Genomic DNA, 24,991 nt, shown 5'->3' with positions numbered 1-24,991 from the left:
TAAGCTTTTGTGTATCCCATTATCCTTGTAATGCACTCATTTTAACTAGTCAACATCATCTTTGAGGTTTCACTTGTCCTTGAATTTAACATGCAATTCTCTCCAGACAGAGACCATTTTTTTTCCCTGAACATTTTGATTAGTCTGTAGATAATAGAAACGAAATCTGCAGTGCACTTTCTTTGTAATATAACTATAGTATGGAGTGTTTATATGTAATAAAGGATAAACAATCTGTGTCAAATCTTGGTGCATTTAGAACTCATTAGCTAAAGACCACCAAAAACATTACAGATTTCAGCCTAATATTTGGCCAGTAAAAATGCAGAGAGTTAGGGGATCTTAATTTCAATAATGCAAGCTATCCCAAGTATTACATGATGGGGCCTTTATAGAAGCTTTTCTGTCAAATTTAAATAAAGAAACAAAAATAGGAAGCACTGTCAAATTTCCAAAACAAGGTACCATTGCCCATTGGTGACCAGCATCTGTAGAACAGTACTTTGAAGCTTTTATGTCAAATTTATATAAAGATACAAAAATAGGAAGCACTATCAAATTTCCAAAACAAGGTACCATTGTCCATTGGTGACCCGCATGTGTAGAACAGTAGACTTTGAACGAGATTAGTGGACAAACGCAGAAAGGACAGAAGAACGAGAACTGGTACTAATGAAGGGACTATCCACTAGGAGAAGTATCTGCATGAACAAATGGCGGCTTATATGCGTCTTGGTAAGGTCTTAAAAACTCAACATTGAAAATAGGACTAATAGGACTAGTGCTCGTATCTTATGGTAGTTCAAGCAGAAAAGCAACAGGGCCAAGGCAACAAACAGTGCAAAAAGGACCAGAAGCACAGACATGCAATTTCTTAAAAGAATGCTGGGGTAATGCTTAGGACACACTTGTACCACCATAGTTGCCCTCATTAAATTCTACATGCCTATGTTGGGTACTAGTAACTAGTTTATAGTGTGCAGTGCTCACAGCAGTCTTTTGCCTAATATCAGCATGAAGGTCACTATTGTGCTGGGCAAAAGTTGTGGTTGAGACAGATGGGCATGAAGTGGCAATGGACAGGGTCAACTGTCTAACAACGGGGACAATGATGCGCAACCTCAAGAAGGCTCTTTCTAGTTGATCGATTCACTGAAATGTGTGTGAATTCCATGATAGGCAACAACAAAATTGGGGTTCCAGGTTTATCTAGTTGATGAACTCACATCCCTGTCAGGAACTATCAAATTGCGCAATCCATGAATTTAACAATCTCATGGGAGAACAACTTAGCTACTTGTGAAGCATTGCTGGTTTTTCTTCATAGAATGAAGTATGCCATTTTTGAATACCTCTCGGCCATGAGAAGAATGGAATCATGACCTGTAGTCCTTAGTAATGCAAGAATGAAACTAAGATCCTTACAAGGCGTGTGGGAGGGGAAGTGGAGTTTACAGGCCAGTGTTCTATGTGTTGGCCTTGGTGAAGTACTAGGTGTGGCATTGGGACACAACTTGAGCAACATCTTTCTTAATGAAGCCTGGTAGAATCTATCCTCCAATAAAAGGATGGTCATAGTCCCACTAAAATTGCCAGCAAGGCCTCTAGCAAACAACTCGCAAATTAAGAAATCATAGAGGGAGGTGTGAGGAAAGCATAATTTTGCCCCTCTAAACATCTGAACTGTCCCTAACGTCAAAGTCAACATGCTCATGATGATTACCATCCTGCACCTTGCTAAAGATGATACCAAATTTAGGAAGAGTGCTCATTTTCTATTTGCTCAAAGCCCACCATGTGAACACTTGTGGAGTGTCTCAACAAAGAGCAGTAGGCTTGTTCATAGTTTCTTTTAGAACAAAAGAGTGCTCTCAGAGGAATTCTACGCATGTAGCATGCCTAGTCTCAACAAACAAATTCTCATGGCCACAAGGACCACCTTTGCCTGGGCTTGCTGAATATTCAATGGAAGCATGCCCATGAGGTGACGTGACTACACGAGTCTTGTCCAACCAAGCCTGTCAGAATAGATGGGAACACTCATGAATCCATTTAGTGGTCAAGTATAATCGGTACAACAATTCTTGTCTCAATTGGGATGGTCACTGAGGAAACATTTTTCGAATGGTAAGGGTGTCACACTCATATCCCACAAGCACTAAGGATTAATCCTGCTCCATACAATCCTCGTTAAGTAGACATATCACTAGACATCTACAAGCTGGAGCTATTCCTAAAGTGGCATCCTACACTACTTGAGACAAACATATGAAGGTTTGCTATCCTTCGATAGCAGGGCCTATACAACACAACACTAGTGGGAATCCGTGCGACATAGAATATGCATGTATCAACCTTTCACTCAAGAGTGGTGTGTAACTCAATACTCCATAGTGTCAATCCAAAGAAACACTCCTCATAGATCCCAATTCCCAAGAGCCCACGCCTAAGCTCTCCTTGGGTGCTCATGAGTGCTTACTAAGGCACATGGGGTGGTAGGAAGCTCACCATATGCATGAAGAAATGAGTAAAGACCTTTATTTTCCTTTCTCACTCTGGCATTAGTAAATGAGTAATCATAGTTCCTTATTACCAGAATGCCATTTGGATATCTATTTGGGATGCACTATATTAGTCATAGTAACACCCAAGGGATGCCTATGCATATTCCTAGTCGAATACGTGAGTTGTAAGAACTTCATCCATGACACATTTGTATGTATATTGATGCCCCTCCAAAGCTTCTATCATGCTCTCTTTTAAATATCACAAGCACTAGAACGTGAGTGAGGTTATGATACTCTCCCCCACGCCTCACAGTTGATGGTGGCGTTCCCTTTTTTCCTTGTCTCTAGGTGTGGCTTCTACCAGGTCGTCTTCATGGAATTTGCAGTTATTCTTTATACTCCTCCAAATTTCTGTCAGTTTGATTAATTAGGACCTAGTGAGACTTGGCCTGGGTCTCTCACTATTGTGTTGGATTTGGGCCAATTGTTGATCTGCCTTATTCTGGTTTAGGCTACAGGCCCAAGTTGGGAGGTAACAATGCCCTTTGTACCCTAAACAAGTTAGGGCTTGATGGGCCTCTGTTTCAGCCCCAAATTATGTATGTAAGGTGTTCAGCCCACATTTAGTTTGAGGAAGGGCTTTCAATCTCAATTATCTTCTCTGAACCAGGCCCAATTGGGCCTATTCTCATATCAGGCTCTACAAGATGTTCCATTTAACAATTAGGCCCAAAGTTCACTTAGTAATTTTAGTGGGCAGCCCATGGAATCAGTTTGTTTTCTTTCTCCAAAGCAAGCCATATTTTCATCTCTGACCTTGCAATTTTTCTGGGGCCAAATTTAGTTCTGTTCACAGTTGGAGCAGTCCACTTCTTCCTGTTCACGGAGATGAGATATCATTCTAGGAAATCTTGCAGGGAAAGAAGTGGTAAAAGGAAGATCTGAGTCTAAGTGTCTAAAAGCTCATAAAACATGGATGATGCTTCTGTATCATTACTAGGGGAAAGAATTTACATAGAGAGAATGACCTAAGAGCCTTCAATGGTGGCTGATGAAAAAGGGGTGTGAAGTTTAAGGGGACCAAAAAGCTTGTGTGGGTGGGATTCAGCGGAAAAATGATGTTTTGGTGGAAAAACCTAATGGTAAGAAAACCAACTGTAAAAAGTTTAGAGCCAAAAGGTTTATCCTTGTTTGAGGGCAGTATAGATGGGTTCTAAAAATGAGGAAAAAGTCTAAAGAGAAGTGAGATTATTCTGGTGGGATAATGAAAATATTTTTAGAGAGAGATACAAAAGGAAATTTATGTATGTGGAAGAGCCAAATGTTCAGAAGGGCTATACTCCTAAGATGGTTAGTTTTTTCTGGTTTGTTCCAGATTTTTTTGGGCGATGTATTATTCTCCCTCCTTGTAAAATCTTTCCCTATTAATGAAATTTCTTTTGGATAATAATAGTGAAGTCCTTAGAGATTGTGATGAGGGTTGCCTTTGGATGAGATTTGGGAATTATATGGATATGTTTCTAACTCATCTGATTTACTTGGGGATTTGTGGTATGTGCCACCACTTCCAATGGATGGATTGGAGGGATTTTTTTATTTTAGAATGATGGAATAGATAAACAGCAACCATGTAAGGATGGAATTCTGCCCACTCTTGTAGAGGAGATTACTGCAAAGGATCTAGAAGCCCAGAAATTGATGAATAAGATGGGCTTGTGGCTATCTGAATCTCAAGGAAATGAAATTCGACTTAGTGGTGGAAAAAAATAAGGTGAAGAAGGGCCAGGGTAAACTAGCAAATTTGAAGTTCTCGGTGAACTATGATGGAAAGGGTTTAAAAGGGGGTTTTCTTGGTTAATTCTTGTTAGATTTTTTCTTTTAGTTTTCTCTATTTTTTATTTTATTTTCTGAGGCCTTCATGTCCTCGCATAGGTACAATTTCTCTTGCTTTCTTTCTTAATACATTTTCTTTTCTTGTAAAAAAGGGGGCTTGTTTAGTTGTGCAAAACAGTTTCTATTTTGCACATCAGCTTTTCTAAGGAATTGCAAAAGTGTCACCTTATTTTCCAGTTTTCAAACATTTGTATAGAGACGTTGAATAACATATTTTTTATTGTTTCCAGATTTTTCTAGACAAATGGTGGACAACTGAAAAACAAAGGTGGCAGTTCTGTAATTATTGGAATACTGAAAATGGAAAATGAAAAGTGTGTTCTACAACTGAACAGGCCCTTAATTTTTTAAGTTTTCTCCCTAATCAACTAGCCCAACTTCAATTTCTACAGAACTATTACTAGATCTTCAATAAGAACTGAAGTGTTATGTCCTGTATGAAGTCTGAGTTCTACTTACGGATGCCTTGGTATTTTCAGCCTTAGGAACAAAGTCAGTGAAGCTCCTTTATTTCTTCATAGATTATAGGCAAAGTAGAAAGAAAAGGTCTCCTTTATTATCTGCAAATTGTTTCATTTTTCAGTGTTGAAGACCTCTTGGTAAAGGTCCAACTTTGTTGACATTTTAGCCGTATTAGAAATTTTTGAGAGGCTTCCTGCCCGGGTCTCCTATATTTGATGAGATTTGTCATATGTCTTGGGTTGGATTAAGAGAATAGATTGGTCGGAGATATGGCCATTTGTATGCGTGAATTTCTGATCTCCCTCATTCAACTGGGCAGCCGTCTTGCTTGTATAAAATCAAAAAAGAGATGGTCGATCATATTCCTAAAATAGGATCCATGGCTTTCGAAAATTAGATTGGGAACACATGACCACCTTGAAAGTTTTGTAATGATAAGAAAAGAAATTTTATTAAAGGGAGGTAAAATGTGCAATACAGAGGGCCAGGAGTCCATGCAAGAAAGGAAAAACAAGACAAATGAGCACATCAATAGACTTCATGACGTTGTGGGGTCTTTGTTGTACTTTGTCTTATGCAGGATTCCTCATCCTTTCCCCTGTACCATTAATCTTAGGGGCTGTTTAGTATCACTTAAAATAGACACAAAACGTAAAAGCTAGAACCTGAATATGAGGAACCTGTTTGGATATATTCCCAAAATCAGAGAAATCCTATTAGAAGTTTGAAAAATGTGAAAAAAAAAAAAGTTAGGATGTTTTTTCTTATTTTTTCAGTTCTTAGAAGTTTTAGGAATACATTTATTTTAATTTTTCAAAATTTTTACTCATTAAAAAAATTGTGTACTCGATGATTTAATTAAAAAAAAAGTGAAGCACAATGGCAACATGTTGCCACAGTGAAAAATAGAATTTTTGGTTGAATTGAAAACTACCAACGTAGACACGTGTTGTCATTTGGCTGAAACGAAAATAGAATACAGGAAAATTAAATGATACCAAACAACCCCTTCAGTTTCAGTAAGGAGTCAATCTAAAAATTCTAAGACCCCTATCCCGTTTCAAAGTGGGTGTGGCAACATGCTTCGGTTTTGGGAGGAGGGTGGGTGGGGGTTCATTGTAGATGATAAGATGGTGTCTTGTTTGTGCAAGCTTTTTTCTCTTCACAATGCACCAATTAGCTTTCTTTTCTTTTGAAGGGTGTTCTCTTTCTTGGGATTTCCATTTTTTCAAGAATCTCAATGAAAGAGCTAATGAGCTTATCACCTGACTTAATGTTCTGGATCACGTTGTTCCCTCCAGTTGGTGAGATGTGAGAGTCAGGAGAGCGATTCTTCAGGTCTCTTTTCTTTTCCTTCGTCGTCCTCCTTAAAATTCTTCCCCCAGTTTCCTCCTTGATGTCACAACAGTTGGAAGACAAAGGTTCCCTTAAGATTCGGTCTTCCATGTAGACTGTGACTCTTAATAGGATTAGCACACATGACATACTATAGATTAGAAGACCCTACAAGGCTGTCAGTCCCAATATGTGTTTTATGTGCCACAAGTCTAATACAAATGCACCTCTCTCCTTCATTGTATGTGGTAACCCATCTTTGGAGCACTCTTTTTTCTTTTTTTTTGGTGAAGCTTGGGTGCTACCTCGAGCAGTGGGTCAACTTCTGCAAGAACAGAAAGGGAGGAGTTTTATAGCATAGTGTGGTTTTTGCTATTTTCTGCTTCCTCTGGATTGAGAGGAATGCAGGAAAATTCAAGGATCACACAACCTCTCCTAGTCTGTCGTAGGATAGAGTAATGTTCATGGCCTCTTTTTCTGGGCCCATTATTTCAGGTTTTCTTGGGGTTTGATGCTGACCGATCCTCAAAGGGATTGGAGGGGAGCTTTACTGTAACTTTTGATTTTTTTTCCCCTTTTTTCTCTTTAGAGAATATCTTGTTCTCCTCTCATTGTCCTCATTGGCTCTCTATTAATATTTCTTTCTTATCTGGAAAAAAAAGCAAGAAATCTAAGATGGATGGGATCTTTTACAAATTTAGCCATGTTTGCATTGGATTTTGACTTGTCAACTTACTTGTGACGTGTATGATTTTAACATAAAAGTTTTTTAAAAGAAAGTAAATAGGAGTATAAGACATTATAGACATGCAATGAACACTTAAAAACATTGCTTTTTATAAATTTGGTTTTTGTGCCAAAAGACTAATACATGCAAATTATAAAAATTTTGGCAATTTTTGAAATGGAAGATGGGATTTAGTGGTGGTTACAATGAGGAGCCATCAAACTCTCTGCATAAAAATAAAGATACCATGAAGTTGATATTAGTTTATTATGATTTTTGTAAATGCATACATACACAAACACACATATGCAAATACATATATACTTATATATAAATACACACCATAGTGTGTGTGTGTGTGTTAATGCGCGTGCATGCGCGTTTTAATATATATTATTCACGTTAGGATATATGTGTGTGTGTTAATATATATATTTATGTATGCATATTAATATATGTGTATACACTTTTGTCTGTGTGTGTGTTAATATATGTATGTGTGCATGTATATATATATATATATATATGCATGTATGTATAGATGTGTATACATATGTATTCATGTTAGTATATAAGTGTGTGTATTAATACATATGTATATGTGTGTGCTTATTAATATTTGTGCATGTAGTATATAAAGTTACCATGAAGTTGATATTAGCTGTGTGTAGATGTGTATACATATTTATTCACGTTAGGATATATATGTGTGTGTTAATATATATTTATGCATGCATATTAGTATATGTGTATACACTTTTGTGTGTATGTGTGTTAATATATGTATGTGTGCATGTATATATATATATATATATATATATATATATGTATGTATGTATAGATGTGTATACATATGCATTCATGTTAGTATATATATGTGTGTATTAATACATATGTATATGTGTGTGCATATTAATATATGTGTATGTAGTATATAAAGATACCATGAAGTTGACATTAGCTTATTATGATTTTTGAATGCCTTTAAACTTAAATTTTTAGATAAATTGATGAAATATGCAATCTAATTATATAATTCTTGACATTATATATGTGTGTGTGTGTGTATAATCTATTTCTGTTTGAGTTAAATAAAAAAAAATAAAAGCAGTATTTTTAATATACTTCGTGGATAGTTTTATTTTATTAAATTCCTAATTACTAATTTTGGAGCTCTTTCTTAAATATGAAGAGTATGCTATACTACAGTGGATGCCTTATGAAGAGGGTAGTTTCTTGATTTTATATAATATTTGATCTGTTTGTTTTATTTTATATTATTTTCATAAAATTTATTTATTTTTCAGAAGATTTTCTCTTCATTTGGTATGTACTTCTCTCTTCTTTCTAATAACATTTCTCCCCCCTGCTCCTCCTTTCAAAATATCAGAGATCTTGTCTTCTAAACAAAAAATGAATAGTGTTGATCTTTATAAAGATGCCATCTTCATTTACTCACTGGTTGTTCTCCTTCTTTCTTTGTGCTCAGTTATCACTAAGGTTACATTTGGTTCTTGGGGTGTCTACTCCTAGGAGTAGGATGAAATATAATAAGAATGTAATGAAAATTATATAGGAATGTAATAATTTAGAAGAAGTCACTCATGCAAAAGGTTGTGTTGTTCCATCCGACATAGAGCAAGAAAGGAATGGCCATTCCTGTGCTGAAATTTGGGAACAGTTATTCTTTGTCTATTCCTGGTTATGGATGAAATTTTTTTTCGTATTGTTATTTGCTTTTAGGGCGAACACTTCTTTTTTTTTTTTTTTTTGGGTAAACTATCAAATCCTTGTATTATTAACCGTTCGATTCCTAGGAAAACAGGAATAGAAATTCACAAACCGTTCATAACATTTCTAACATAGGTGTGAATGCATATTATAGCATCATTTTTTTTGTACGCTATGAGATTGATTTTTTGCCCTTGTGGAGTCACATTTTTCTTAAAATAATGCTTCATTCATTGACAGTAATTTCATCTGTTTTACTAGCTGTCAATTTTTTCTGCAATTTTCAGGCGCAGCTAACCGTTATTCCTAAAATTGAAGGCATCCTTAAAATTGTTGGCGTGAGATGGAAATTGTCAGGTTATTTAGTTGGGTTTCATGACTTCGAATCTAGTCCTGTGAAGAAGAAACTTGCTAAGGGGAGAAGGAAATCTAAGCATTCTCCTAGAGATTACCTGAACTTTATAGTCATCAAGGTGTGTACTCTTTTCTATTTTCTTTTATTATTGCCTTCTTTTGTACCAATTTTTATTCTTAGAATTCACAATTTAAACTAAGTTGGAGCTCTTTTCCACCATCCCCCACCCCAAATTTTTTTTTTCTTTTGCAATGCCTTGAATTTCTAGAGCCTGCCCAAGCTTGAGGGCACCATTCATCACCTACCTAAAAAGGTGTACATGGGAGATTTACGTCGCCTTGATTTGGAGTTGAGAAATCAAACAGAATTTCCTGTGAAGGTACGACTTTTTGCTTGTAATGTTCAGTGACTGGTATTTATTTATCCATGCATTTTATTATTGAGTTACCGACATCATTATTTATGTCAATTTCTTTGGCTTTTATTATAATAAGCACCATTGCACAGAGTGTCAAGTTTGCACTTTGGAATGGGAACCATGTGGCATCGGGGTTTGTTGAACTTTGGGGAAAAATGTAACCCTCAGTGGATCAAGGTTTGCACATCAGAATTTTGGGATATTTTGGGAAAATATTATGAAATTTCTGCGCAGGGTGGAGGGGGTGGGGGGAATATAAGTTAAATTGTAGACAGGTGCATTTAGGGAAAGAATTATGTCCAGATGGAAAATAATTCTGAAACTAATTATTTATACAGAATAATTTGATGAAAAACAGAGATTTTTATGAAATTTGGGAGGAGTTTGAGAATTTGTTGCTATGCCTTCTTTGATTGCCTATGCCAAATGATATTCCAAGAAGGTTGAGCATAATTGATGAATTACTGATTTATACAGAATAATTTTGCTTCATCAATTTGATGAAAAAATTGGACAAATTCAAGAAATTTGGATATAATTTGAAATTTGTATTACTCTGTTCTTGCAAAGTGAAATGATACACCACAAAATAGGATGGTTGTTTTTGAAGGATGTGACATACAGGCAAACTTGTTTATGCATGTTTGGCTTTACCCTCTTGTGCTCTTTCTCATTGACATAAATGCTTTATTTCACATGCATGCTGGAATGTATTATTAAAGGGCATATGTATAAAACCTACATACCTTTGTGTGCTTGTATATCTGTGTGTGCTGAGGGGGGCTTCATTCACACTTTAATTCTTAAATCACTCTTATCTTTTTGTACAGTTTATATTTCATTAAATCAACATTTAGTTTAATTTTCTATTCATGTAGATCATGCAGGAAAATTTTATAGTTGATTGAATTATTATTTGTTTTATTAGTATTATTAAATTTTAATTGTTAAATGTATATGATAAAACAGTAGTGGGTTGAAGGACTTATTAAATATATCGGATCGAGCTAAAAATTGATGAGTATGATGTGCACAATTAGATTATTGGATCTAACAGTTATTAAAAATAGGAAATATGAATAAAATTACGGCATAGTGCAAGAGTTACTAGTTCTTACTCTGATGACAATATTCTTCCACACACGCAAGCAGACATTCATTTTGTGGACAACAATATTCTTATCTTTTAGAAGTAAGAGAAACATCCAAAAATATCCAGAAAGAAAAAAAAGAAGATAAAACATCTAAATGAAAGGAATTAAGTTAATAGTAATGCTAATAAATGAAATTACATTTAGAATGTTCATTTAGATATATGAAGATTTTAAGAACATGATGTGTTGGCACTGATTTGCCTCCAATATCAGTTGAAAGGGACTGAATCTGTGTTGCACAGCATTGATTACTTAAATTTTCATTGATTTTAAAAACAGTCTTCAAAACTCCAATAATATCTATTGATTACCATTTTTTATCTCTTTCAACCAAAATATCAATTGTCAGCCACACCAAAAAGGACATTTTAGATGAAAAAAATGAAAATGATAGGGTAATAGTTGTTAAACAAAGCATGTATATTTGAAATATATATTGAATATTTAAGGACTACTAGATTCTTCTATAACTCTAGCAATGTGTCAAATGTCATTCAAATGAACAATGTTTTGAAAACTGGATTGGTAAGCCTACCAGCTACGAAATTGGTTCCCATATCGATTGGTTTGGCCTAGGTCAACCATGTGACATTAGCATGACAACATAGTTGTATTGTTATTTTTAAAAAATTAAAATATATGAAAATAAAAAATAATAATAAATCAGAAAAATACCTCAATAATTATTATACTACAAAATTATTGTTAGATGCAATTTTCATGCAAATTAAATGACTAACACATATTAGAGCAAATAAAACATATTTCAATATTTTAAAATTTAAATGACCTGTCAAACATAGTATTAAAATTTAAACAAAGCATGTATATTTAAAATATATATTGAATATTTAAGGACTACTAGATTCTTCTATAACTCTAGCAACGTGTCAAATGTCATTCAAATGAAGAATAGTTTACAATGTTTTGAAAACCGGATTGGTAAGCCTACCAGCTACCAAATTGGTTCCCGTATCGATTGGTTTGGCCTAGGTCAAGACATTAGCATGACAACACAGTTGTATTGTTATTTTTAAAAAATTTAAATATATGAAAATAAAAAATACTAATAAATCATAAAAAATACCTCAATAATTATTATAGTACAAAATTATTGTTAGATGCAATTTTCATGCAAATTAAATGACTAACACATATCAAAGCAAATAAAACATAGTTCAATATTTTAAAATTTAAATGACCTATCAAACATAGTATTAAAATTTAAATTAAAATTTAAAAGTTCATACCAAGTATAAAATTAAAAAGTTGAATGTTTGTCCTTCAATATCTAAAAAATAAAATGCTGAATTGATTAAAAAATAAAAACTCAAATTTATACTAAATGGGGTGACCTCTGTGACCTTGGAGCATGCCGGTTTGTCCAGGTCAGCTGGTTCACCGTTTTTTCCTGCTTTTATCCGGGTGGTTATGCTATAAGATAACGTATTCAATGGGCCAAAAAGTGGGTCATCTTACCGATTGACTGGCCGGTTCTGGCTAGTTTTCAGAACATTGATACCTTAAAAATATCATACAATCAAATAGTCTTTTTCTTGTGTTCTATAACTCTTGCAACTTGTCTAATATCATTCAAGCAGCTCCCATGGTAATATGACAATCAAATAATTTAGTGTAATTGAGTACATGCTGCCTTATCATGTAGTTTGAAAATATTCTGTAAATCATAGGTGGAGGCAATATGTTGCTACGAAAATTAATAAATAACAAGAGAAGAGATGGCACTAAATTGGCAAAAATAATTAAAAAAAAATCATGTAACAATGATTTGTAATGTTTATGGCAGAAGCGTAAAAAAGAGAAGAGCTCCTAGAATGAAGACTATACTCCAACAACTTAACTAAGCCCAAACACCACAATTTTTATCTTTAGCTATTTAATCCTCAAACTTGTAACATAACAAAAAATTAAGGAAGATGCAAACAAAGCTAAAAAGGCTACAAGGTAGAGTGGAAAATGGTAGGGAAGGGACTACTTTTTTGCTGCAACAATTTTGGATACTTGAGTTGCCATTAATTAGCTCAGGGTTTTTAGTTATGTGCAAATGACAAAACCATATAAACCAACTTTTAAATTTTTTTTTTTTGCATTTGTCAAAAATGATATATCAAAAATCAGAATCAACTGAAAGAATAGAACTTATTAGTAAATGTGGACATACAAAGTATGGAGAATGGCTTCCATGCTTGGACTTTGTTGAAGATAGGGCTCGGATCTCTAGCCATGGGCGTAATGTGAGGCTGAGACTCAGATCACATACATTTAGAGGGAGGCAGTGCTCAGATTGGATACAGGAGAGAGGGAAGCTAGGGTTCGATTGTTGCATTCTTCTCATCTGTGTACCCAATTGGGTTTGATCATAGAGCTGTTCTTGTTTGGGGTAGCATATTGTCTTCATCTCTTGGATCTTCATCTTTGTCTCTCAGATCTTTGTCTTCGTTCACTGGTTTTCTATAGCAATTTGCAAGGTCCTTTGTGGGTTAATTTTTATTGCCAACTACTTAGTATCACTGCTTATGATGCGGATATTTTGTCATTCTTATGGAATGGGTTTGTCAGAAAAAAAATCCAATTTGATCCGTGAGATTGGAGAAGACAAGGTTAGGGGAATTAATTTTTGTGTTAGAAAGAAATTTTACTATTATGGATTCAAATTGTAAAATTCAATTGATTTATTTGCCTGTCGATTTGAATCTAGGTGGTAAATCGAAATAATCTAGAATTGACCTTGAATATTATGATAACCAAGCTGGAGTACGGTAGGGGCAGAGAGGGAATTTCCGGTGGAACAGTGAAAAGCAAATCTTTTAGATAAACCTCTTAAAGAATTAGAAGGTCTAGTATACTGCAATGTTGCGGATTCAAATATAGTCTGTGAATTAAAATAAGCAAGAATTAACCTTGAATTTTCTAATTCTTGATTCAAATCATATGATTCACTTTGAATCTTACAATTCATGATTGAAAGTATTCACATTCGACCCAAATCCAACAAACCCAGTGGTTACCACTTTCCAATCAAAGCTAACTATTGAAAAATCCAAAAAATGCAGTATCTTTTATTGCAAAAAAAAACCTTAAAACCTTTTCCAAGGGCTTTTAGAATCAAAATAAACAAAATGTTCCAACTTTTATCTCTCTTTTGAATTGTTTTCAAAATTTTAGTTTCATTAACTTTTTTTTATAGAGTTTGACGATTTCATAGAGTCCATTTGTCTGATTCTCCTGAGAATAGTTTATTTGCAGCTGGAAGTGTTTTGATATGGAGACATTTTGACATATCAAAGATGAGCTATTTGTACTTTCTGAACTTTTTAATAAATAGTATGCGTTTCACCCATACATAGATGTGTATGTTTGTATACTGTGGTACATGATCATTCAGTTCTTATCAATATATTTCATTTTAATGTATATTTTTTTTGTTTTAGATATTTACATTTATCATACAATAAATTTTTAGGATTTTTTCCATATGTTGATTCTATTCAATTCTTGATAAAAAAAAATTAAGATTCCAATTAACGATTAAAATCTAATGTGACAACTATAATCTGGAAGTGAGATACGAGTTACACTGATGGCAGCACAATCAATTTACAAATGTATTTCCTTTGTGACTAATCGATTGGAGAATTTCATTGGCCTGAAGACATTTGCAAAGATTTGCTCATGGGTGAAGCACAGAACGACCTGTGGGGGGAAATCATTCCGAATTAAGGTTGAGAACTAGTTGTCAGGGGTATTCTATTTTTGCCCCCGGTGGATTGAAGGGGGTTCAATGGTGGGAGTTTGCTGTAACATTGAAGCTGTTTGTGGGATCAGAATCTGTAATAAATCTGATCCCAAACCAGGGTTGGGTAGGGGAGATAGGGGCTGGAATGTGTTGATGAAGGGAGTTATGTCAAAAATTGTAAAGGAAGGTGGCTGGTGCTGTACGTGTGGCCAACTAATGGAGATACGAAGTGGTGCTCAGGCGGCTAGAATGCAAGGATGGGCAGCTAGGTTTTTGCATGTTGTGTGAGCATGAAGGGAATGAAGTTCGTGGGCTTCTGGAGATGTCATGAAGTAGAGTAGGCTTGGAGTGATTATTGTCTCTTTGGATCTGGGCCGGATTTTTTCTGGACTGACCCCGGTGGTGGGTGAGGCCCAACAAGCATGGTATTAATAAATCCCAACACATAAGGGGTGCAGGCCCTAGGAACCAATTTTACTATGATTTAGTTGAGCGGCAACAAAAGCAAAGTCAGACCCAGAATGTTTTTTTGTGGATGGAGCAGCCTTGGAGTTCAATGATACAAGCTGCTAGCTTTTCAGTAGGGTCTTTACTGAGACTCTGGCAGGAGTTGGAGCAAGTTTCTCTCAGTTTTGCAGCTACTTCGATTCTGGGTTGTATGGCAGATGGGGATGCGAACTACAGATCTGGTGCAGATGGAAAGATGGTCACATGTATTGGGAAGGGAAGTGATTGTGTGGATTCATTCAATCAACTGCTGGTTAATCATAGGTCCACCTAAGGGAATCAGAATCAAGATTCGACACAGCCAGTTTCCAATGGTAACTCTGCTGGTAGTGTAGCTGTGTGATAAAGATGTTAAAGGACTACTAGCAGGTGATTAGTGCTGGAATGAAGTCTGTACAGGCTGGATTTTCTAAGGCCGGTAATTGGTGAGCTTCAAATGCAGGCGAGTGTTGAGATGCAGAAGTGTTTAATGAATAATGGTGGTAGTTTTATATGGGGAAGGGGTATGCAACTTAAGAGGCATGCAGTTCCCAACCCACCCAGCCCACCGTGCCCCACCAGAAGGCTTAGTCAATTCACCAATTTGTATCATGGCATGCATGAACCGCTTATTCAGGATTATTAGTTGGTACTCTTATGTCAGATTGCAGTACCTTTTGAATTATTTGCCTAGGATGTAGTATAGAATATAGAAACATAATAGCATGATAGTTCATGGCTTCATGCATTGGCAAAGCTACGAGTATAGCTGTAGTGCCTCACTCTATATTTTATTTAAAAAAAATTCTTTCAACTGTATGAAAAGTAATTGAAGAGAATAATGTACATCCAAAATTAATTTTTTTTTTTAACATCAACATATCAAAATTTTAGAAATTGTTGTTACTTTTATATCTATGTAAAAGCACTTGTATTAAACCAACAATTACAAAAAAAAAAAAAAAAATTTATGCAAATTTCTTTTTTTTTCTTCAAAATTTCAATGAGAGAAAGAACTACATTACTATTATTCTTAATTGAATTATTTAAATATAAAATATTAACAACACTTAATTAGTAATTTAATTTATTTCCATAATGTAAATTTATTTATTTATTTATTTATTTTTAACGGAGTTGTTGGACTCTTTAATAAACAAATTAATAGACAAAAAATTAAAAATCATAATTACTCAAATAAAATTATCAATCACTCAAAACAGCTGTGTCTCTTCTCAGTCTCTCAAACAGCTCTCTTTCTCACCACCCCCCATCTGTTTGAATTCATCCACAATTGCAGCAGCAGAGAAGCCCTTTTCTTGTTCTTGTCACAGGCTTCGCGGCCACAGGAAGCACTCTTGTCTCTTTCCTTGTGTGCTTTGCTTTTGACATTTATGAATATTATTTTATGATTTTTTATTTGAAAATAGTTAACAAATTTGGGTTGCCACATTTGGAAATTTGATCCCAACCTCTGTTGATCTAGGATGCTATTGACCTGCAAATTGGTACATGCAATCCAGATCATGGATCCAGATGAGGGGGCAGCGACCCAGGTAACTGTGGTTTTACTATTGTGGAGAGCATGGTCGTTATGAAGGATGGTTCAAGCTATAAGGCTAGTTCAGGAGCTAAATCAAATGCTAAAAAGAAATATGGTCACGTAGCGGATGATGAAGGTAATTGCAATAGTGAGTTTGCCTGTGGCGGTGGTTCATTATTGGATGAATTTTGTGAACAACTTCAGTACACCTTATATTCCTTGGATTTGATGGATGACATTTCTTGTGTTACCAACATTGTCAAAAGGTTTAGAAAGTATTCTTATTTTTTAAGACAATGGGATTAATGAAGAACAGGAAGAAAATGATCTTAAAGGGGATGGTATCTGCTGACCGCTATTTCTGATGTGAAGGAAGTTAGTGGTAAGGATATTGATGCTCAACAACTGGTGTATAAGATGGTAGTAAGGGTGGTTGATCCTGGATGGTGGTAAGAGTAAGGCGATAAAGGGTACGCTTTAATTAGATAACTTGAAATGTTCGATTAATAATGGTGGAGGGGGTTAAATTGAACCCTTCTTTGTCACCTACTTTATCTTGCTTGTAGCAAAGCCGCAGGGTGGGCATCAGTAACAGTTTGGGAAACTCAAGTATCCATCAACTGTGTCAAGGTGTTTAAATAGATATAAACAGTATAAGAACTGATTGCTAAATTCTTCATTGTTAAAAAAATGTTGTATAAAAAAATCAGAATTGGCCCACAGAACTAAACCTATTAGCTTCAATTAATACAGATTCAAGACTCTATTAAAGTATCGTTTGGTTCATAGTTGGAATCGGAATCGGAATCGGAATTGGAACCCGAATTCACTAGAATCGGAAACAGAATTAAAATATTTATACTAAAAATATTACTATATTTTTATATTCAATGATGTTATAATATTAATATTATTTTTTAGATTTATGTTATAATATTAATATTATTTTTATATTTATGTTGTTTATATCTTATTATATTATATATAACATTTTATTATAATATATATGTGCCTGTGTATATGTAATATACAATAGTATTTTATATTTTCCTATACTATATCATTATTAAATTTTATTATTATACATTTCTAATTGATGATAATAAATATTTAATTTAATTTTATTTATTTTCAAGATTAAAAATAAAATAATAAATCAATAATCGTGTCACAATTATATCATAATATTGACATTTAATATTGTTCTATTAATATTTATATGTTATAACATTATTTTATATAATGAAAAATATTAATATTGATGATTTAATATTTATATTAAAGTATATCATAGTATTTTAAAATATTAATAATGATATAATAATATTAATATTAATATTATTTTTAAATATATTCAATATATATTATATTAATATAAATGATCATATGATAATAAATACTGTTTCCAGGATCAAAATTTGATTATTGAGTAAGAGTTAGGAATCAAAATGTAGGTAAAAGTGGGGAATCCCGTTCTTGTATAGAATGAGAATTGGAATGAGATTACCGTAAAATAAATGTTAGGAATGGGAATCCATTCTGATTTTGATTCCTAGAGTTGATTTCCAATAACCAAACACCAGCTAAACTTAACCCTTCTTTGCACCTACTTTATCCAACTTTTTTTTTTCTAGAAAATACTATACTTTATCCAACTTACAACAAATTACGCAAAATTTAACATCAATTGTAGTAAATTTGAAAATTAACACCAAAATAAAAAAAATGTAGTTATTTTTGCACTTATTATCAACAAATAGAAGCATTGCAAAGGTTTTATATTAGGAGAATTTTAAAAATTGCAATTTTTTTTGAAAAGTAAATTATATGACAAATTGCGACTTTGTTGACAATGTTCTATAGCAAGCTTGAACTAGCTTTTGAAAACTTAAGAATGTCTATAACTTGCATCAATCAATCTTTACAAAAAAAAGTATATATTTGGAAATCTAAAGACAATTCTCTTGGTCAAATTTCTATCCAGTTTTTCTTGAGCTTTATCCTAGGTCAATATTTGAAAATCTAATGACTTTCCTATTTGCTTGCAATCACTCGTGTGAAATGCATGAGGAGAAAACGAGTAATACTTATATAATAGTATATGTGTGTGTACTTATTTTTTATAAAATTGCCCAAGGGGGTGTTGGCCATTCTGATCTTTGTGGGTAATATCCTGCCATGGATCCTTGACGAGAAATATGAATGATTTTATAAATGATTGACTTGGGAGCATGTTAACCATCAGCTTAACTTTTTAGCTCATATGGTGAGTTGTGTTCTTATTCAAGGGTTTTTGCTTCGGTTATTACATGTGGTATTAGTGTCAACACTGTCTGGAAGTGTGAGGCTGGGCTTATGCTTTATGAGTGGAGGAATATGCACTGCATGGTGTATAGTATCCATGTGTGGAGGATCAAGGACTCGTCTAGGGATTGTTGGTCTGTTCTGAGCTCCAAATATCTTGGTAAAGCTTGCAACATGCCATATGTGGACCCTTACAAAAGCACAAGAAGCCTATGTTGATGGCCTTAAACACCCCATGCCCAAACCCCAAAGGCTAAAAAGGACCCTAAAAAATAACCTGCCTGACTGGATTGTTTGACCAGTCCTAGAAGATTGGTTAACTGATACAAGTGAAAAATGTTGTATGTCAACTTTTGACTAGAAATTGGATAAGCTTGTTATCTATCTGCAGAAGCTTGCTTAGGAGGAAAAAAAAAAAAAAAACTATATACGTAAGCTTTGCTTGGGTGATGAGCCTTTGCAGTAGTTATGTGCTTATTCAAGGTTTGAACTTGGGTTATTATATGTATATATGGTTAAATATGGAATGCGTATTTATATACTTCTTTTTTAGATGAAGATGTGTCTTCATAAGTTTCCAGAAATTGGTCATTGGGAAATTTCATACGCACATGCATGAATGTGGACATGAAATTACCTTTATATTTTTTGTTGTATGAACATGAAGATCAATCCTCCTAAATATCCAGAAATTTGCCGGTAGGAAATTTTGTATTGCTTATGCGTGCACCTGTATTTGAATTATTCAGTCTTTAATCTGGTTTATTGTAAATTTTGGCAGAATATGAAGATGAAGATCAGTCATCCAAGATTTCTAAGCATTGGTAATCAAGAAATTTTGAACATGGATTTCCCTTCTTGCTTGGAAAAGAAGGCAAAGTCTGAGCAAAGTCATGCACAGGCCTTTAATGAAGTTAGCCAGTCAGTGTTTTTATTTCCAGAGGTCAGTGAAGAATATCTTTTGTAGTGCATATATTCGAAGGCAATTTATGTAAAACTGTTCAAGTGTCCATTTCTTCTGACATTATGCTTATATATATTCAGGATGTGTTAATTCAAGGAGAAGCACCCTTTTTGTGGCCTATTTGGCTTCGAGCTGCTGTTCCTGGAAACATTTCCCTGTACGTAATAATATATTACGAGATGGGAGATTCATCAAATGTCATGAAATACAGAACATTACGAATGAATTATAATTTGGAGGTAAATGAATACTTTTTATTCTCTGTGTTCTTTGATATGCATTATTTATATATTTGTGATTGCTTGAGACAAACTATTTTCTTGGATCAATCAGAACTTAAACTTATTTTTTTGGTAGAAAGAACTATATTAATGGAGAAGAAAGATGCAGACTGAAGGTAAGACATCCATCTAAGAAGCAGTATAAGCAAAAAATCAGGGTAAAATCTAAACTAAAGTTATGGAAAACATTGACATCACTCCGGCAAAGCTTTCCAATGCAACTAGCAGAACACTTGCCTTTGAAAACTCTGAAGGTGTAAACCCACAATTAAGCAAGAAAAACAATTCTTCCCCAGAGCAATTGGAGGGGCAAATTTGGTTTTTAAAAAATTATGTATTCCTCTACAATCAGAAACACCAGGTCACAGCATAAAGTGCTCGACTCCAGTCATTCCACAGCCTTTTACTTACTATATTCGTCTTGAAACTGCTAAAAAGGGCAAGCAAAAGGGCCTCCAAAGTCCCAGACTGTCTATTGTGCTCCAAGATCGACACTTGCCAGGTTACTGAGCAAAGTAGAAAAAATCAGAATCAGATTTGCCATCCCAAAAGCACAAAATTGAAAAAGAATATGTTGTTATATAAACATGCATATCTCTAGCTAAATCTGGAGTTAAATTTTGAAGTTTTGCCATTGATGCTATTTAGTTCAAGAGATAGTTTGTGTTGACTCTTGAGGAGTTTTGATTGCTTTGTAGTTGTTTTTCTGTGGATGTAAACTTTTGTTATTGTTTAGTGAACTGATTCTGCCTGAAGGGGTTCAATTAGCTTTGGTAACTGCTTTATAATTGCTGCTATCTTCTTACACATCAACTTTTGTTTTTATAGAGAAGAAACTTGATTTTGAAGGAAACAATCTACAAAAAAAGGCATTAGAAATCCTCCTTTTAAGCAATGAGAACCAAAAATATAGAAAGTGAAAACATCAAAAGAAAACTGCCATCCAATTATACTGAAGATCTGAAAGAGACAGCCATCTAAAACCACCAGTTGTGAAGGCCCACGGTGATGCCATATACTATATCCTATTCCAGAGCATAGAGTAAGATCATGAAAATACAACCATTCCCGCCCAACCAAATACCCCCAAGACAACAAAGAGTACACACCTTGAGAATGCTGACCCATCCTTACTCTTTCCTAACCTCTAAAAATGATTGTTAACAAATCCTCCAGACTCTGGAAAAAAACAACTCTCTCCAAATACTCCAAATAATTTGTTCCAAACCCCGCCAAGAAAGTAAACACTGAAGAAATAAGTGAGCAGCACATTCTGAATTTACAAAGCATAATGAACAAACATCTGGAGATAGAGCCTTACAAGGCCTCCTTCTCTGCAATAGGTTGTTAGTGTTAACTCTTACAAAGCATATGGGTATTGCTATCTATGTGCAGTTACTGTTCGGTAATCCATTGAAATTTTTTTACAGGTGTTACCATCATTGGATGTGTCATTCCAAATTAGCCATTGTCCATCAAAATTGCAGGAGTTTATCGTGCACATGGATGTAGTCAACAGGACCAGTTCTGATAGTTTCCAGGTTCACCAGTTATCATCTGTTGGAAACCAGTGGGAAATGTCATTGCTTCAACCTGTTGATAACATCTTTCCTTCACAAGTTTTAATGGCTGGTCGGGCATTGTCATGCTTCTTCAAGCTCAAGGTTGTTCAATTCCTTGCTCCTTTGACTTCACTGCCTCTCTTGAATGTGTTTTTACTTTTCAGATATTTTATTTATGTGATTCCTGCATATATGGGATCTCCTTGCACTGATCACTATTTTATTAACAAGGATGAGTTTCTAGCATAGTAGCATTCCATTGGTTTAAATATGATGATATGTTCATGTACAAGACCTGTGCTCATGTCTTATGTTGACTTTGATGGTTAAGGGCCTTTATGCATTGGGTCCAAGGCCTGAGCTACACCTTATTGGCCACTGCATTGCTTCTCTTTTTACATTGTAGATATTTTAACAAATTTAGTTTCTTACAGATATTCTGATAAATCTGTCTGTATTTATGTTTGGTTTATCTGTTTGAATTATGCGTAAAGCTCAGCTGCCAACTTCATAACCTATTGAGGATATTGACACAACCTACCAAATACACTGTCAAAGGAAAGATGCAGTTATTCTGCGTCAGTATCAGTTGGGTTGCAAAAGCTGGGTGCCTGAGCATCTTCCTTTAATTACTTGTTTCTTTGACTGCTTCACCAAACTATTTTTATTTTTTCCTTTTGGTAATGAAATCATAATTTTGCTTCAGAATAGCAAGAAATCAGAACCTTCTGAAGGCAAAGGCTCCTCTCTCATCCATCTCCGAGGAAGTGATATAAGACTGGGCCTTTCTGGTAGCAGTGAACTGCTGTTTGATATATCAAGCTCACCGCTGGCTGATTTCCACCATTACGAAAGATTGCACCAGGAAGTGTCTCATAAGGTTTTTTTTTTTATAGCTTACAATTAGAATGGTGCCAAGTCATGTTGTTTACATAGTGATTTCAGCATGATATATCTTGTTATTATTATCCTCAGCATCATTATCACTGCAGTTATGGCCCATTATGAAACTGCGTTTTACCATTACATACTCTACATGTCGTCATGTTATCCTACGATGAACAAAGGACCTGTCAATTTACTGGTTGTCTGGTTCTTAATAATTTTGCTGTGGCAAAATAATATTGTAATTTATGGTTTGTGCAAGGTAGTCAAATAATTCCAGGGTGAATTATGAACTACCAATGCTAGAAGTTGTCCTGGATCATAACCACTAATTTTGAGTAGTTAAGAAGAGATTTATTCCTTTTGCCATTTTTTACAGCTTCCTCTTGTTCATGTATCAGGTACATCCAAATACAGTTGACTTCATCCTGATATCTCGGCTGGGGAAGACAGAGAAGGGTAATATCAATCTTGGGCAACCTGATCCACTTCTTTTATCTATTCATGCATGTCATCGCAGGCAAGATGCGTAAAAGATGATTTTTTTTTTTTTATTATTGATTTTGACTAGAAATGTCATGATTGCTCTCTCTCTCCCTGAACAGTTTGTTTTCTACAGTGTTACAAGCACATGCCCAATCTGGTGGATAATGGATGGACCCCGTATCATGGATCATAATTTCTCTGTTCCTTTCTGTGAAATAGATCTGAGAATTATCATCCACAACTCATCAGACGCTGTTGCATCTGTCCGGATTAACACCTTTGATTCCACCAATAGAACTAGCCAGTTAGATGATTCTAGTGCAGGTCAATCTGCATCTCCTGGAAACCAATCAGGGTGGCATGATTTGTCTCTGGTGAATGACATTGAAGTTACGTCAGACGTTACTGGAAGCCAAGTTGCGAACTCACAGCCACTAGAGAGTGTCTCCCCATTCATTTGGTCAGGGATGAGCTCAAACAAAGTAGAACTTGATCCAATGTCCAGAGCCGAAATTCCTCTCCAGATAAGTGTTTTCTCTCCTGGGACATATGATCTGTCAGATTATGTCTTGGATTGGAGTCTTCTACCCTCTGATGGTCAAGAGAATCGAGGGACCATAGCAAAAGAGACTTCAGGGACATGCCCAGGGCATCCATATTATCTCACCGTATTACAATCGATTTCTGCTTGATCATTTAGGTACCATTTCCCTCCTTATGTCTAAAATGCAGATTCTTGGATGTAGTAAATTTGTACTTTTTTTCATTTACATTTTGTGTTCCTTTTGTAATTTTATAGCTGAATTGTGAAGAGCTTAAGGAAAAGCAAATTTAAATTCTTTTGGTCCTGACAATAATAAGAGAAAAGAAAAGGAGTTAAATTCATCATCATATTGGTGTAAATTTGAGTTTTTTTTTTAGTGCAGTCTGAGGGTGGATGTTTATCTGTTGATTTGTGTTCTTTCACTTTGTACTAAAGTCTAACTGCATGTTTGGTACATAGGAATAGAATGAAATAGAATTCAGAGTGAATGGAATATAATTTATCACTTGATTTTCTCATTCTCTCTATTTAAATTTTAATTCCTTTCCTTTCATTTTGTATTCCACATTCCATTCTGCAAACTAAACATAATGTAAAGGTTTTAATTTCATTGCAACGCACTTCAATATTTGTGCTTTTATGCCACCACTTTGTACTCTGTCGTAATTCGTTTCACCCAGTCGAAGTCCAGGTAATGGAAAGCAATCATGATAGAACTTCAGTTCTTCATCATATGAATTCTTATTTATTGACAAGCTTGACACGTTGTAATTGCCAGATCTTGATCAATTATACAGTTTATATATATACAGAGGAGCTATCAGGTCTATGTTAGTGTTAAATTGTAGGAGGGATTTTAGTAATTTACTTATGCTTTTGAGAGTGGAATAGAATAAGAAAGGAATGTAATGAATTTTGAAAAGAGGGAAGGATAAAATCAAGTGATAAATTTGATTTTATTATTCCCTCGATTTCATTTCATTCCTACAGTGAAGTATTTGCTGAGAATTGAGACTTCACTCAAATGGCTCTTTCTATAATGGTGGAGAACAGCTTCTTATGATTCACAATTGTTGTTGCTAATTAAACATTAAGGGCCAATTTAGTAAGAACCTTTTTTGATAAGAGGAAAGGATAAAGAAGAAAGTTGCTTCTTTATTATATTTCTTTAATATTAAACAATATTAAAAGTGAAAAAATTATTTTGATATAATTAAATCTTTAAAAAAATCAAATGCTAATGATTTGTAAAATTAAAGTTTTATTCATTAATCTATTATATATTTTAATCTTATTATCATTTTTGTTGATAAACAAACTTGAAGTGTTGTTTCACCAATTTTTTTCTTTTCTTACCGTAGTATTTTTCAAGATCGAAAAGGGGCTTAAGGATTTGTTTGGATTAAGGATTTTGTTTGAAAAAAAAATGAAATTAAAATAAAAAGTAAAGTTATTTTTCATTGTATTTTTTATTTCTATTAAATACTATACAAATAAAATTTTATTATAATATGATTAAAAATAAAGAAAGATTAGATATTAATGTCGTGTAAAATTAAATATTTTTTTGCTAATTGATTAGGCATATGTTTTATTT

General features: G+C 34.2%; 1 protein-coding gene across 4 annotated transcripts in view; it reads left to right on the top strand.

Moving 5' to 3' along the window:
- The window catches only part of LOC131146026 (uncharacterized), a 68,501-nt gene extending 44,766 nt beyond the window's left edge, over positions 1 to 23,735 (top strand). For 2 of the 4 annotated variants that reach the window (XM_058095303.1, XM_058095295.1), the window contains exons 21-28: positions 8,943 to 9,128; positions 9,279 to 9,389; positions 19,454 to 19,615; positions 19,717 to 19,875; positions 21,348 to 21,581; positions 22,186 to 22,359; positions 22,766 to 22,884; positions 22,984 to 23,735. In XM_058095303.1, coding sequence (XP_057951286.1) covers positions 8,943 to 9,128; positions 9,279 to 9,389; positions 19,454 to 19,615; positions 19,717 to 19,875; positions 21,348 to 21,581; positions 22,186 to 22,359; positions 22,766 to 22,884; positions 22,984 to 23,542 — 1,704 coding nt within the window. In that variant the 3' untranslated portion in view covers positions 23,543 to 23,735. Of the gene's footprint in view, positions 1 to 8,942; positions 9,129 to 9,278; positions 9,390 to 19,453; positions 19,616 to 19,716; positions 19,876 to 21,347; positions 21,582 to 22,185; positions 22,360 to 22,765; positions 22,894 to 22,969 lie in introns of all 4 variants that reach the window. The other 2 variants (XM_058095312.1, XM_058095289.1) reach the window with 2 other exon arrangements.
- The last annotated feature ends 1,256 nt before the right edge of the window (positions 23,736 to 24,991 follow it).

The sequence above is a fragment of the Malania oleifera genome, chromosome 1 (assembly GCF_029873635.1).
Source record: "Malania oleifera isolate guangnan ecotype guangnan chromosome 1, ASM2987363v1, whole genome shotgun sequence".
NCBI classification, from domain to species: domain Eukaryota; kingdom Viridiplantae; phylum Streptophyta; class Magnoliopsida; order Santalales; family Ximeniaceae; genus Malania; species Malania oleifera.
The sequence above is the reverse complement of the archived record's forward strand: the minus strand, read 5'-3'. Positions and strand labels throughout refer to the sequence as shown.